This window comes from Cololabis saira, chromosome 10 (genome assembly GCF_033807715.1).
Source record: "Cololabis saira isolate AMF1-May2022 chromosome 10, fColSai1.1, whole genome shotgun sequence".
In the NCBI taxonomy this organism is placed as follows: domain Eukaryota; kingdom Metazoa; phylum Chordata; class Actinopteri; order Beloniformes; family Belonidae; genus Cololabis; species Cololabis saira.
The window spans coordinates 22,165,814-22,178,625 of NC_084596.1; the positions used below are offsets into that span (position 1 = coordinate 22,165,814).

The 12,812-nt window shown below is 42.9% G+C and overlaps 1 protein-coding gene across 2 annotated transcripts in view; it reads right to left on the reverse strand.

The window, feature by feature from the left end:
* epha4b (eph receptor A4b) overlaps nucleotides 1-12,609 on the reverse strand; it is an 89,441-nt gene extending 76,832 nt beyond the window's left edge. Inside the window, exon 1 of one of the 2 annotated variants that reach the window (XM_061732034.1) lies at nucleotides 12,418-12,609. In XM_061732034.1, the coding sequence (XP_061588018.1) occupies nucleotides 12,418-12,532 (115 nt within the window). In that variant the 5' untranslated portion in view covers nucleotides 12,533-12,609. The remainder of the gene's footprint in view (nucleotides 1-12,417) is intronic. The other variant, XM_061732033.1, reaches the window with a different exon arrangement.
* Between the last annotated feature and the right edge of the window lie 203 nt (nucleotides 12,610-12,812).

The following is a 12,812-nucleotide window of genomic DNA, read 5'->3' on the forward strand; positions in this document are numbered from 1 at the left end:
ACCGTTACCATTACGGTGGGGGGGGGGGTTCGATGGAGTTTTGTTCAAATGGGTGATGGAAACCCGACTAGTGTGGAGTGATGAGGTCAGCGACTGGTACTATGTACCCTGATACTTGGAGCGTGTGTTGTCAAACTGAAACAGCATTTATCTGAAAGGAGCACAGTCCCCAAGACTCCTGCCGAAGACCAGTGTCTGGGGGAGGAGAGGGGCTCTTAACATTTTGGAGCATTGGCCCAGCAGTGTTTTAAGATGATTTAAAAAGCATTTGGGGCAGTGAGCCATTTTCAACCCATGAAATGCTTTCATAGAAATGACAGAAATGTCAATATCAACATAAGGTCTGATGTGTTTTATCAAATACAGCAAAATAATGTAGTTACAACTCAAAAGCTTTTTAGTACTTTCTCACACACACACCCACACACACACACACACCTTGGAGTGGTATTGATCTTCTCATCTAATTATTAGTAAACAAGAAGAAGCTTATTTCTGCAAAATGGGGAGCATCATTATTTTTTTATCATCTTAACATGAAATTACAGTTAATGGACTCATAACTACATGAGAAGTTATGTTTAAACAAATTCTGCTTGATCTTTGTTTCTCATTCCACTACCGATCACGTACTAATCCATCTATTAATCCAAAGGACTACTCAGGTCATCACATATTCTAAAGCCATTTTCCATCCTGCAGGGACAGGGTAACATACATAAACCTATACATCGACACTTTCGTCCCTCTCCTCACACCTGTTGTCAATACCACTTATCGCTTGTAATCAATGACTGAACTCATCAATAATGTATTAGCGATGGTTTCCTGTGTGCTGACACAGCCAATATGCTGTATATGTTTGTGTATTCGAGAGAGAGAGAGAGAGAGAGAGAGAGAGAGAGAGAGAGAGAGAGAGAGAGAGAGAGAGAGAGAGAGAGAGAGAGAGAGAGAGAGAGATGAGGAGAAAATGAAGAAAGAATGAAAATACATGTCATTCTTCCCCTTTCAAATGTAATGCCAGCCACGCCTCAAACTATCTGGGCCCTCATCTTTTCTCTCTCTTTCTCTTCTTTTTCTCCAGGGAGTTTTCTAAATTGCATGTGTATGTGAAACCTAAGTCTGCGTTGGGGTTTCCATGGCCCGGACTAAAACCCAAAGCTCATCACTCAAGCCCGGAGACATGGATCATGTCAGACCCGCTCCCAAAACACCATTTCAGACATCCAATCTCCAGCTTTCTGAACAGCTGAGTACGTTACAGCACACTGACAACGGAGAACCTTCTAGGTGCCATTGCTTTGAGAAAACATTCAGACAAACCTTAGCCGTCGCTCGTTTTTTGCCAGAAGACATAAGTGCACACATGCACGTGTCCCCTGATTACTCCGAGAGCGTTTGGTTACAGAGACAAACCGCCTCATTGACTTCCAGCACCAAACTGTGAAGTTTACATTTTGAGAGTGAAATATGAGCATTAGGTGGGGGTGGATAGTGTGAAGCTGGGAATCAGACATTCCTCCATGAACGATTTAAAAATCTGACAGTTGAGCAACCAAGCACAGAAAATGCTGAATTTTTCCCTTTCTTTTTCTTCTCTCGTCCCTGTTGGCTCTTCTCCTTCTGCGTCTATTTTTCTTCTCGCTCCTGCTTCATCCCTTTTGGATGTCTGCGTCTCACTCAGTCCCGTTCCTGCTTCTTGCTAACTCTCTGCCTGCGTATGTCTCTCTGCCTCTCTCTCCCTGGACAGCCTCCATTGCTTCAGCTGGGCTGCAATGAGCTGTAATACACCTGCCAAAACTCCAACAGCACTGCCAGCAGCCAGACTGGTGCACAAAGAAGCCAAGATGTTTCCACACACTGCAGAAAAAAACACATTCACCACACACACACTCATCTTAAGACTGTGCCAGTACCACGAAGACAAAAGCTGCACAAAAGACCACCACACAGACCCAGCAGTGAGTACAATATGTGAGGAAATAATGAGTTCATTAGATCTTTTTAGTTCACCAACAACAATAGAGTGAAATGGGCAGATCTCAAAGATACCGAAGGAACTTGATGATGTGACATTCAAAATGCTGTTGCCTCATTCTTTTCCATTAAATGGAAAAACCATGCTCACCAAAAAGGGTTGTTTTTTTTTTCATTTCAGATCAGAAGATGCTGATCACGCTTTCTACTAATCAAGGTCCTTTAGTGGAAATCTTTTGCTAACAGAAAAACTATAGAAAAAAAATGCAAATGAGGTGCTGATCATTCCTTTTAAGATAAACTATTCTACAGCAAGGCTTGTTTTTTGCAGGTAGTCTAAGTTCTACCTGTATTTTGTATTTTTTAAACCTGATTCCAAAAGATTCCAAGAAACATTCCAACACACACCCGGAAAAAGTAATCCAATGATGCTTACAATACGGTATAATGTCATTCTTTTATTTTCTATACCTGGTTCAATCCTATTGAGAGTCACAGTGGGGCTGAAGCTTTTCCCAGCTGTCATGTACACTCTGGACAAGTCAGCTTTCCATCATGTGGATATAAAAACAAAGCTTACAAGAAGCGTCCAACATAAACCCTGACAATGTGAGGTGTCTATGTTTGACTCTTCTACAGCTTGAATCCCTCTGAAACTTGCTGGTTAAAAAAAAAAAGGCAACTACAGGGATGACGTGCACATAAACTTGTAAAAAGCAAAGTTTATTATGACTTCCAAACATCCAGTCAATCTATTGGCAGCTGGAAACTATAGATTGCAGCTGCTAACAGGCTAATCATTGGGATTGATGCGATGATGGCACCACTGTCCAGCTGTTGTGAAGCTGCGAGCCCTGTGATCAGGGTAGCTCACTTCCCCTGCTGGAACGACTTGCTATGTCTCCCTGACATCCATCCATCCATCAGCTTTACCCGCTTATTCATATCTATTTAGGGTCACAGGGTTGCTCTGAGGCCATCCGCATCCCCCTTTGGGCAAACGGCAAGTCACAAGTCCATCACAGGGCCACGTATACACACTCTCCTACGGGCAATTTAACGTGTTTCTTTTTGTTTATTCATCACATTATTTGCATTGCAAACCACTTACAAGTGAGGGATAGATCAGGGGTAATTATGTGGTTGAGTATCTTGCTCTAGGTCTCCTCCACATGCAGACTGTGCGTTGGGAGTCAAACCACCTGACTCCCACTCATGCACAAACCACTTCATACTCTCTATCAGTCCTCCAGTTCTTCCCACTCTCACCCTTCATCTGCACTCTTTCTGCCCTGTCTTCAATCCATTTTGTTGAAACTGTGTGTTACTGTAAATCCTTCCACCTCTATTGACTATTTTATTTATTGATTTATGTATTTATGCTACTCTCGTTGCATGTCATTTGCAGTAAGAGGGGCTACGGGGAAAGCATCGCTACTGCAGCGTAGATACACAGATACATCTCAAGGTAATGTAGGACATTTGATCATTCAACATTCATTATAAATTCTTAATAATTCACTTTTCTATGAGTTAGTGTTTGATTCATAGTACCACCTGCTCTCATAGTTGAATCGATTGAGAGCTTTACGGGAAATATTCTGCTTTTTACAACATTTCGGGCAATATGATGTGCTTTTTAAGTATGGGAGATTTGTTCTGTTGAAGCAGGCGTATCCATTTCATTTCTCCTTTAACATTCTTTCCTTTGGGAGGAGGCAGAATCTAAAATGATTTGAGAGGGAAAAACGTTATTATTCTTTGAGTGTGATCGCCTTCTCCAAAGTGAATCTATTTATGAATAATTCAGTGGATTTAAATGAAATTCTAATCCTAATTCTTTGATTCACTTCAGTTTCCGCTGTCTTCTTGCCTCCCTCTCCCCCCGTTCTGTTGATGCTTACACTTCAACAAGCACAAAATTAAATTCCATCTTGGGCAGGACTAAATTATGATGATTAGAAGCAATTATGCTGAGAATCATGCCAGGTAATAACACATAATACAATATGAGTGGTAGACAGGAGCGGATCACTGAGGGTAAAAGCTGATTCTGCAAAACAAATAAAATCCAATTAACTTTTAGCATGCATGCTTAAACGGTGCTTGGATTTTGAATCATCTTTCGTTTGACATACAGCACTAAAGTTAAACGATAAAAACTTTGCTTAAGGAAGTATAATTAGAAATTGAGAGGGAAAATAGGACTGGGGAAAGTCTGCTTGAACAGACTGGTTTCCTTTTCTTTAATAAATACTTCAGAGATTCGGCTGATGAACTACGCTTGGCTGACTTTCGTCGGAGTTGTTTAGATAAGTAACGTTGATGGGCCATCACCAGGAGGCATATTGGAGGTTTGTAAGGTGATTAAAAAAAGAGGTGGAAAAACTTGCCTGCAAAGAAACAACTTAACCCTAAAATACTGGATGTATATTTGATACATGAATCTCTGAGACTTCTCAAACATCTTGTAATTAAAAAAGAAAAGAAACGTTTCATAAAAACCCAAACATTATATAAAACATATACTATAAAAAAACCACAAACTTACCTAATGCATTTATAATAATAGGAAAAATAATTATTTAAAAATTGTTATATTGAAAATTGGAAGTGTTTTTCATTTCAATATATAACACTTCAAATTGTTTTTTAATAAGTATTTTTATTGGTGTTAGGCATTAAAGGGTTAAGATGTTTGGAGGAAAAAACTTGCACCCTGCTGAGCATGTACAATGCTATGACAACAAAAATAAAGCTGGTAAAGCAGCATTTCTTTTTACTTTTTTTCTGGTAGAATATGTTATTCTTTGATGGGGCTGTTGTCAGAAAGAAAGCACAAACATATCTGGGGGGGGGCAAAATAGACATAAAATACTGGCAACATAGACTTTAAGCTACAATAATCAACAGGGCTGCCAGCAAATTAATGAGCCTGTTTGCAGGTTTTGACACAAAATTGATCCAGTTTCACGCGCAAACACTACAACTTTCCGAACGCATATGCGGAGAATAGGCTGATTTATGGTTCCGCGTTAAATCGACGCAAAACTTACGGCGTAGGATACGCTGCGCGGCGTGGGTTCTGCGTTGGGGTAACGCGGAACCATAAATCAGCCGTAATCCCCGGCAACATCCACGTCCCCTGCACCTGCCATCACGCCGTTGTCCGCGTGGACACACGGCTTAAACGGTGCTCAAAGCCAGTCGTTTCTCCGTAATTTCTTGTTCCATTTACATCATCTGTGTGTTTTTCACCGTAACTCCGTCGTATATCCACAGGTCTTAAGATAACAGCTGATTTCAGATCGGTCAGCTGATCTCTGGTGTAAACAATACAGGCCTCTTCTGTTGCTCCGAAACATCCAAAAAAAGTTGCAATGCAGCTACGATATCAATAAAAACCTGAACTCTTTTATTGACCAAGAAAAGGTCAAATAAATTGTTTAAGGGTTCTTTTGTTTACATTTTTGCTTTTTTTGTGGCGGTATAAAAAATAACAACCAACCATAGCCTAAGTTGTCCTGGCTGAAGCATTGGCTGATCCTCCCTGCTGAAGTGTCCACCAGCAGCGAGACACTGAACCCCACCATGACTGTAACGGAGGGACTGCAGTGTCAACCAGAAACACAGTGTAGTGTGTTTTGTGGAATCTGGACCAGGTTAAAGACAGAACTAAAAAGGTTGGGTTTTTTTTGAGAAAAAAGACATTTGTTTATCTTTAATTGTTTTATCAAGGAGGCTTGCTTTACATAAGATAATATTTTACACACAAAACTTTATTTAGTAAGCAGAAAACTAAGAAAAACCCTCACACATTGGTTCAGTGCATCTTTTACACACACAAAAGTGAAGGTGAAAGTCAAAGACAAAGAGGACATAATTTAACTAGTGACACACTTGCAACAGAAAAAGCAGGAAGTCTCAGCACTGAAGAATCAAGAGGGCAAATATAATCAGATCTGATTGTGGACTGTATCATTCACGTATATGTCTGGATATATACTGTCTGGCATGTAAGAGCTATTTGTCAATTACTTTGCTATAACAAATGCTGATCAGCCCCTGAATTTATACTACTCACAGACAAAAGCGATAATACTCGTCATCTTGTGACAAAGTCATACTAGTTCTACTGAGAAAGACTGAGAATTTAGAGGATGTTTTTTAATGACACCATCTCAGCATTGTTGCAGACCAAGCACAGACCTTCTGGCTGCAGCAATACTCATCGGCAACTGCCACCTCCCATCAGGACAATGCCTCCCCCACCACACTGCAAACACGGCCCTGAGTCTCCAAGTTCACCAGATCCTGTATCCATGTGATCCAGAATCTGCAAAGCAGATCCACAAAGCCCACCACCACCCAACTATCTGCGAGGCCCAGGGTTTTAACCTCATAACAGACAAGTACAAAAATCTGGTAAGCTAGTTTTAATGTTCTGACCTTAAAGGTATGATAAAAAAAGAAAAAATATTCATGCGTGTGATGAGCAGGAGCTTTCACCCTTGGACCTCCTCCGCAGCAGAAGGCCTATTAGCCTACTCTGCTATTTCGCACATGCTGACAGCGCAAGCAGGACTGGAAAGATAACATTCTGACAGACAATGACAGGAGCACAGCACTAGTTTGTCGCTTGAAGAGGCTCTGGAGTGCATGTGTGTGTGTGTGTGTACGTGTGTGTGTGTGGCTGCAGCTGGTTGAATGCGTACAATGTTGAACTGTGACACCCAGACACTTGTTTTTTTTTTTAAATAAGATTCCTCCACCGGTATGCCCACAACTCATCAAGGGCAAGAAGCAACAACCACTCGCACACACAGACCAAACCAATAATGCACAAATCAGAGACCCTGAAAAATTCAGAAATAACTCGTCCTACGAATCACGGACCCACGTGCCTCCACACACTGGGAATGTACGCTGCACTGCTCTGTTAAAACACCGAGAAGAGTTAAGGCTAATTGTGCAGGAATGTCAAGAAAGATTGAACAAGAGCACACAAATATACAACACACACACACATACACGCACACATGCACATGCACGCACCCCGAGCTGTCATACAGTGGCTGGTCACAGAAGCGTAAATTGGCCTTTAGTCTGAGGAGCGAGCCACAGCATTGAGGCAGATATGAAATCTTATGTCAGATACAAATGTCCTTTCACCATCCTTGGCCACTGATGCACAGCTCCATGCAAAAAGTTGATCATCTCTGACTGGAAATGCATCTGACAGAACTGGAAACAAACTGTAGTTTATAGGTGTATACAATTGTGTGTGCCACTCATCTTTGGACACGTTATTGCGACCAATAATCTATTTCTGCTGTTGTTGAAATATGCTCCTCTCAGAAAGCTTCATTGAATTTTTTTAAACAGTTTAAGAGATTACAATGTGTAAATAAAGTATGCACATTTTGCATATGCAACAAGATTCCAGTTTTTGAGTTGTTGATCGTTTTGTTCTCTGAGCGTTCTCATCGCCATTCATCAGCAGAGAGAAGACAGGAGCATTTGTCAGCAAACGTGCCATATCTATGACCCAAATCCCCAGGTGTGTGTTTATAAACCCATCTTTCACAGCCCAGCACAAGTCAAGCCTGCAGAACTCACATGAGGAAAAGAGAAGTATGGAAGTGAGGAAACAAGCAAATTCAGCTCAAGCTAAAATTTCCAGTGCAGCATCAAGCACGTGTAGTGGATGGAGGAGCAGCGAGGGGAGAGAAAGGAGAGGAGGGCAGGTTTTATGCTGGTGGGTAGACGGTGGTCAAGGCCGGCTGATCAGTGCTTTCACCAGCAGTTAAGGGCTTGTTCAGCAGGGGGAAAGTGTCAGTAACATGCGGGGGGTGAAGTGGTGGGATACCACTTTTACTCCAACCTAACTACAGCCATCAAGACTCACAGAGGCCCTCCTCGGACATTAATGAACTCAGCATTCAGCTGGATCTACTTAACCCTGAAAACCGTTCAAGTGCAATTGTAGGTGCTTAAAAAACACCTTTGTGCAAAAATCTGTGATATTATGCTCTCCTTCTGGACATCTATGTGTGGAATAGTTATTTGGGGGGAAAAAAAGGCAGATATTAGTGAAGAGATCTCCTTCACTAACCTAATTTTTGCAGATTTTTTGGGCACATTGTGGTTACAACTACTTTTTCCAAATAGTTATTAAACACTTTTAGTCCTAAACTGCCTTAAATGCTTAAACTTTGTATTTTTCAAGGCTCCGACTGCTGAGATAGTTGATTGTGTCTAAACAGGTGGACCGCAAAGAATCTGTTAAGTAGTTCTTTGAGTAGGGCCAAGTAAGCCACTCTGCAATCATTAAGAGCATCTACATTTGCGTTCGTGCAGCTTCTACTGCATAGAGATGCTGCCGGTGGAAAGTAAACAAACCACGATGACTCAAGGTAGAAATAAATAGGCTGACACCTCAGTAACTCATCAATGAACATGCCTTGTTTAATCATAACAATACCTGTTTAATGTCTGGTTATGAATCGGACTAAGTGGCTCACTGACCTGACAACAATGACGCGACTTAACCGCAAAAACAACATGTTAAATGAATCAATTAAACAGGCTTTGCATGCTTTTGTGTTACATTGAACAGATTTCACTGCAGGTTCGTAATTAGCATAAAGCAGAAACAACCAATGATGACAACCCTAATAAAACAGAAAACATTATAATAAATGTTGTGTGACTGAATACTAAGAAAGGCAAAGACTTGATCAGTTCTGGTATGTACGCTGAGCTGTGAAGCTGATTTTGAACTGCACGCCAGTATTTGTTCATATTGTCCTTCTCACGCTTGATTTGCCCGCTCACATCCTCCAATCTTTCCCCCCAGACACATGCACCCGCATGCACATGTGCCCAATGATTCCATGATGAGATGAAGCCCTCGTGGCGGAATCATTCTCTGTCACCGGCTCGTATTTATAACCCTATCTATCAGCCAGCCCCGAAAATATTCGCTGACCGCCAAACTCCCCCCAGCCATACATTAAGATAGGATAGGTTTATGTGGGTATGTGTGTGCGTGAGCTCATGAACACCCATCCTATTGTGATTGTGTGAAGCAGTCGTAGAGGCTCCACCTCATTACAGAGAACTTACAGCGGCTGCAGGCTCCTGCCCCGCTGTTCCGTCTGAGGTCAGGGAAAGAGATGGAGGGAAGGATGGGAAGGGCAGGATGGAGTGTAAAAGCAGCTGAACAAAAAGAGATGGATGCCACGAGGGAGGCAGATAGAAAGCAGAAAAGAGTAAATAAAAAGGACGAGGATTAGGGAGAAATTGGATTGGAGGTAAAGAAGACAAAGGGGAGGGCGCTCAGGCTTACTGCTTCTCTCTGCTGCTCTCTGATGAGAGCCAAGATCTATATCCTCTATGGTCCAAGGTCACGGCTGTTACATGGGTGCAGAGTAATCTTTCGGCCTTACTCACACACGCGTGCACGCAATTATTGAGGTATGGCTCTGCCGATAACTACAAGCAGCCATTATAGATTAAAGCAATTAAACCAGATGAAACCTTTGACCCAACATTATACCACAGTCAGGATTGTGAGTGAATCTCAAGATGTGTGTGTGTCTAAGTGGAGGCCATGCTTTACATGCAGCCCGCTAGCCTCTGCACTAAAACTGCTCACCCTTTTATTAACCATGGGAAGGAATATAGGGATTTCCCTCCACACCCTCAGGCCAGCTTAGTGAAAAAGCCATAATTTTCCAAACAATTGTTGAGTTCCACTTTCTTCCCCACTTTCGTGTTGTCTTTCCCCAACTCTTTACTTTTTCAAGTCAGTTGTGTATCGACTAGTGCTGCCGGAAAATGCCATCAGATCATTTATTTGCTTTAGATTTGTGTATTCTCATCAACATTCCGTTGCAGCAGAAGGAGGCATGATGCTCCTTAGCCTATATTCTAGAATTGAGAGAGTAAATTTAGCAATGGAGGGAAGGCGCAAAAATAGAAAGGTGAGATAGACTGCTCCTTGTACCAGTGATTCTGCACCGTAAGGAAGCAGGGAAAAAAGAAGTCACAAAGAATTAAAACCTTCACACACAGACGTTAGGACATAAGAGTAAACAGGGATGAGGACAGGTCAATGAATCGAGGAGACCTACAGCATCCACCCTGCTGTTACATCAACGTGTCCTCGGGGTCCAGACAGAGGATGTGTTGGGCTCCCTCTGCTGGTGAGCTGAAACTCAGCCAGTCTGTTCACAACAAAGACCTTTCGACCACTTTTTAACAATTTTCTGAGTGACTGCATTGCCGCTGTATCTCATTTTCCTCGAGCAGGTGCAGTCATTTGCCTAAACACACAGTCCTGCCAATCCACACTCAGTTTCACACTTTTTTCTAAATGCCAGTAGTTTGGAGAAGATCAGTATCACTGGAAGTTAAACAAGCTTTTGACATCGCAACTACTGGTTTCCTTGCGGTTTTCCTGCATATTATCAGATCTATCAAAGCAACGGGCATCTTAATCCACCGTTTTAATTCACTTTTGCCTCTGTTTTTGTTATCAGTTGTCAGGTTGTTCCAGGAAATTCTGGACGCGTAGGTTAAGAATATGCTCACACACTCACACACACACACACACACATAGACAGGCAAACAGAAGGTGCACACACACACACACACACAGACACACACGTACTGGCACAAAGACGAGCAATCCCTCAGCTAAGCGTGTGGTCACAGCAAGAAACTGGCGGGCCAGAAGTTAAAAGCAGAGAACAAAGTGGTTGACAAAAATGGCCTCATGGATTTGCAGTCCCACTGGACCACATGCACATGTACTCACCACACACACACACACACACACACACACACACACACACACACACACACACACACACACACACACACACACACACACACACACACACACACACACACACACACACACACACACACACACACAAATAACTGTCTTTTAGCTCAAAAGTTTATACAAGCAGGAAGTGACTAAAAGGTAGAGCACGAAATACGTGAAAGTGCATCATTTGCAAAGCGAGTATTCACCATGAAGCCCCTGCTGACCTATCAGTCACCTCTAAAATCCTTCAGCTGAGCATGAACCAAACACGGACAAACACTCCCTGCTGCTCACACTGTTTAAATCAACAGGAGTTTCCTTTGACTTCCAGTTGGTTTCATCATCCATACCCATTTGGATGAATATTTCAGCAGCGTGTTACCGTCTCCCTCATATGCATTGTCTCGTGCAGTTAAAACACTTTACATCTCCCACTCTGTCTCACTGCCTATCCTCTGCAGCCTTTGTTCTGTGTACACTCCTCCGGGCTGTGACATATATTCAGCACAAGGTATGTACACGGGGTTCATGGCGTCGAGTCACCCAGACACCAGAGATTCCTTAGTGAAGCCTGTCATTGTGTGCTGGGACCTACTTTGCTCTTAAATCTGTCCTGTGTAAGCCTGGAGTTAGGAGACGTGGAGAAACTCTGTGTGGTTGTGATTCATTAAAAACAAAGTATCAATGGAAAGGAAATCATGGGGATCAGAAGCTTTGCTGAGCTTCAGATCTGACTGGAGCTTTTGGAAAATAGTGAATGAAATGATTCACGGATCGACAACTCAGAGCTGAATCATCTTCGATCAGACTGTCTGACTTTTACCACAGCACAGAAAAAACTGCTCTTCTAGTTTTTATCAAATAACCATCAACATGCTTCAATGACCACTTAGATTGCCTTTATATACAACTTGTGCACTGGATTGTACACTTTTCTCCATTTGGTGCAAGTTCAACTTCCCATTAAACAGGCCAGCGCCCATGTTTCAGGCCAGCAAGCAGTCAGGAGTAGTTAGTAAGTAAATGCATTGGCTAATTTCAGACTGAGCGTCGATGTTAATATAATAACTGAGAAAGCCTCAGCAGCAGTGTGTGACAAATTTAATGTAATTGCTCCTCCTCATTTGCAGACTCAGGCAGTAGCCTAGTGTGTAGCAGAAGAAAAAAACAACATTTATCAGTGTGTAGTAATGAAGATATCAATAATTAAGAGAGATTTTGACACAGATGCCAATGTTGCTTTGGCATAATCATTATAAGTTAGGGTACTTTGAAGCAAGAAAAGTAGTGAAAGTGGAAAGGCTTTTGAGTTGTCATTCTGTCTATATATATAATACAAATTTAATGTCAGCCTGCTCGGAAACGAAAAACGTGACGAACATTTTTTGCCTCTCTCACCCATGCTCTGCTTTTCTGTTTGCATGATTTATAACGGAGCGAGCACTTAACGGGACCGTGCGCCGCGGCGCGGCGCTGCGCTCCGTCCCCGGCGAGAGGGACCGCCGGACCGGCTTCAGCATCCGCGGACGCGGCGCGCCACCAAGTCATCCAACTCACTCCTCTCCTCTCCAGGTTCCCGCTACTCCGCGAGCAACACCCACCTTCATTCTCCGGGTAATTCCGTAAGGCTCTGCACGGCGACAGCGCGCAGAAGAGAAGCAGGGAGGCCAGGAGGGAAAAGGATGGATAGATCCACAGGACGCGTGGTGGTGCCATTTTCAGGCTGCGCTGCGCCCTCGCTGCATCCCTGTTGGCGGTGACGAGTCGATGAGCGCAGCCTTGCGATTGAGGAGAGAAGGAGAGAGCGGAGGAGAGAGGACTGGAGAGGAGGGAGAGGAGGAGACATGTGGAAGGAGGGCCCACGATCAGCGAAGCGCTGTCAATCAGCCGCACGACTCTGGATGATGCGCACAGCCGTGGGGACAAGCCAGTTATACTTACACAAAACAAACAAAAAAACAGGTGACTGAGCCCATGCTTTACTCTAACTTCTTGT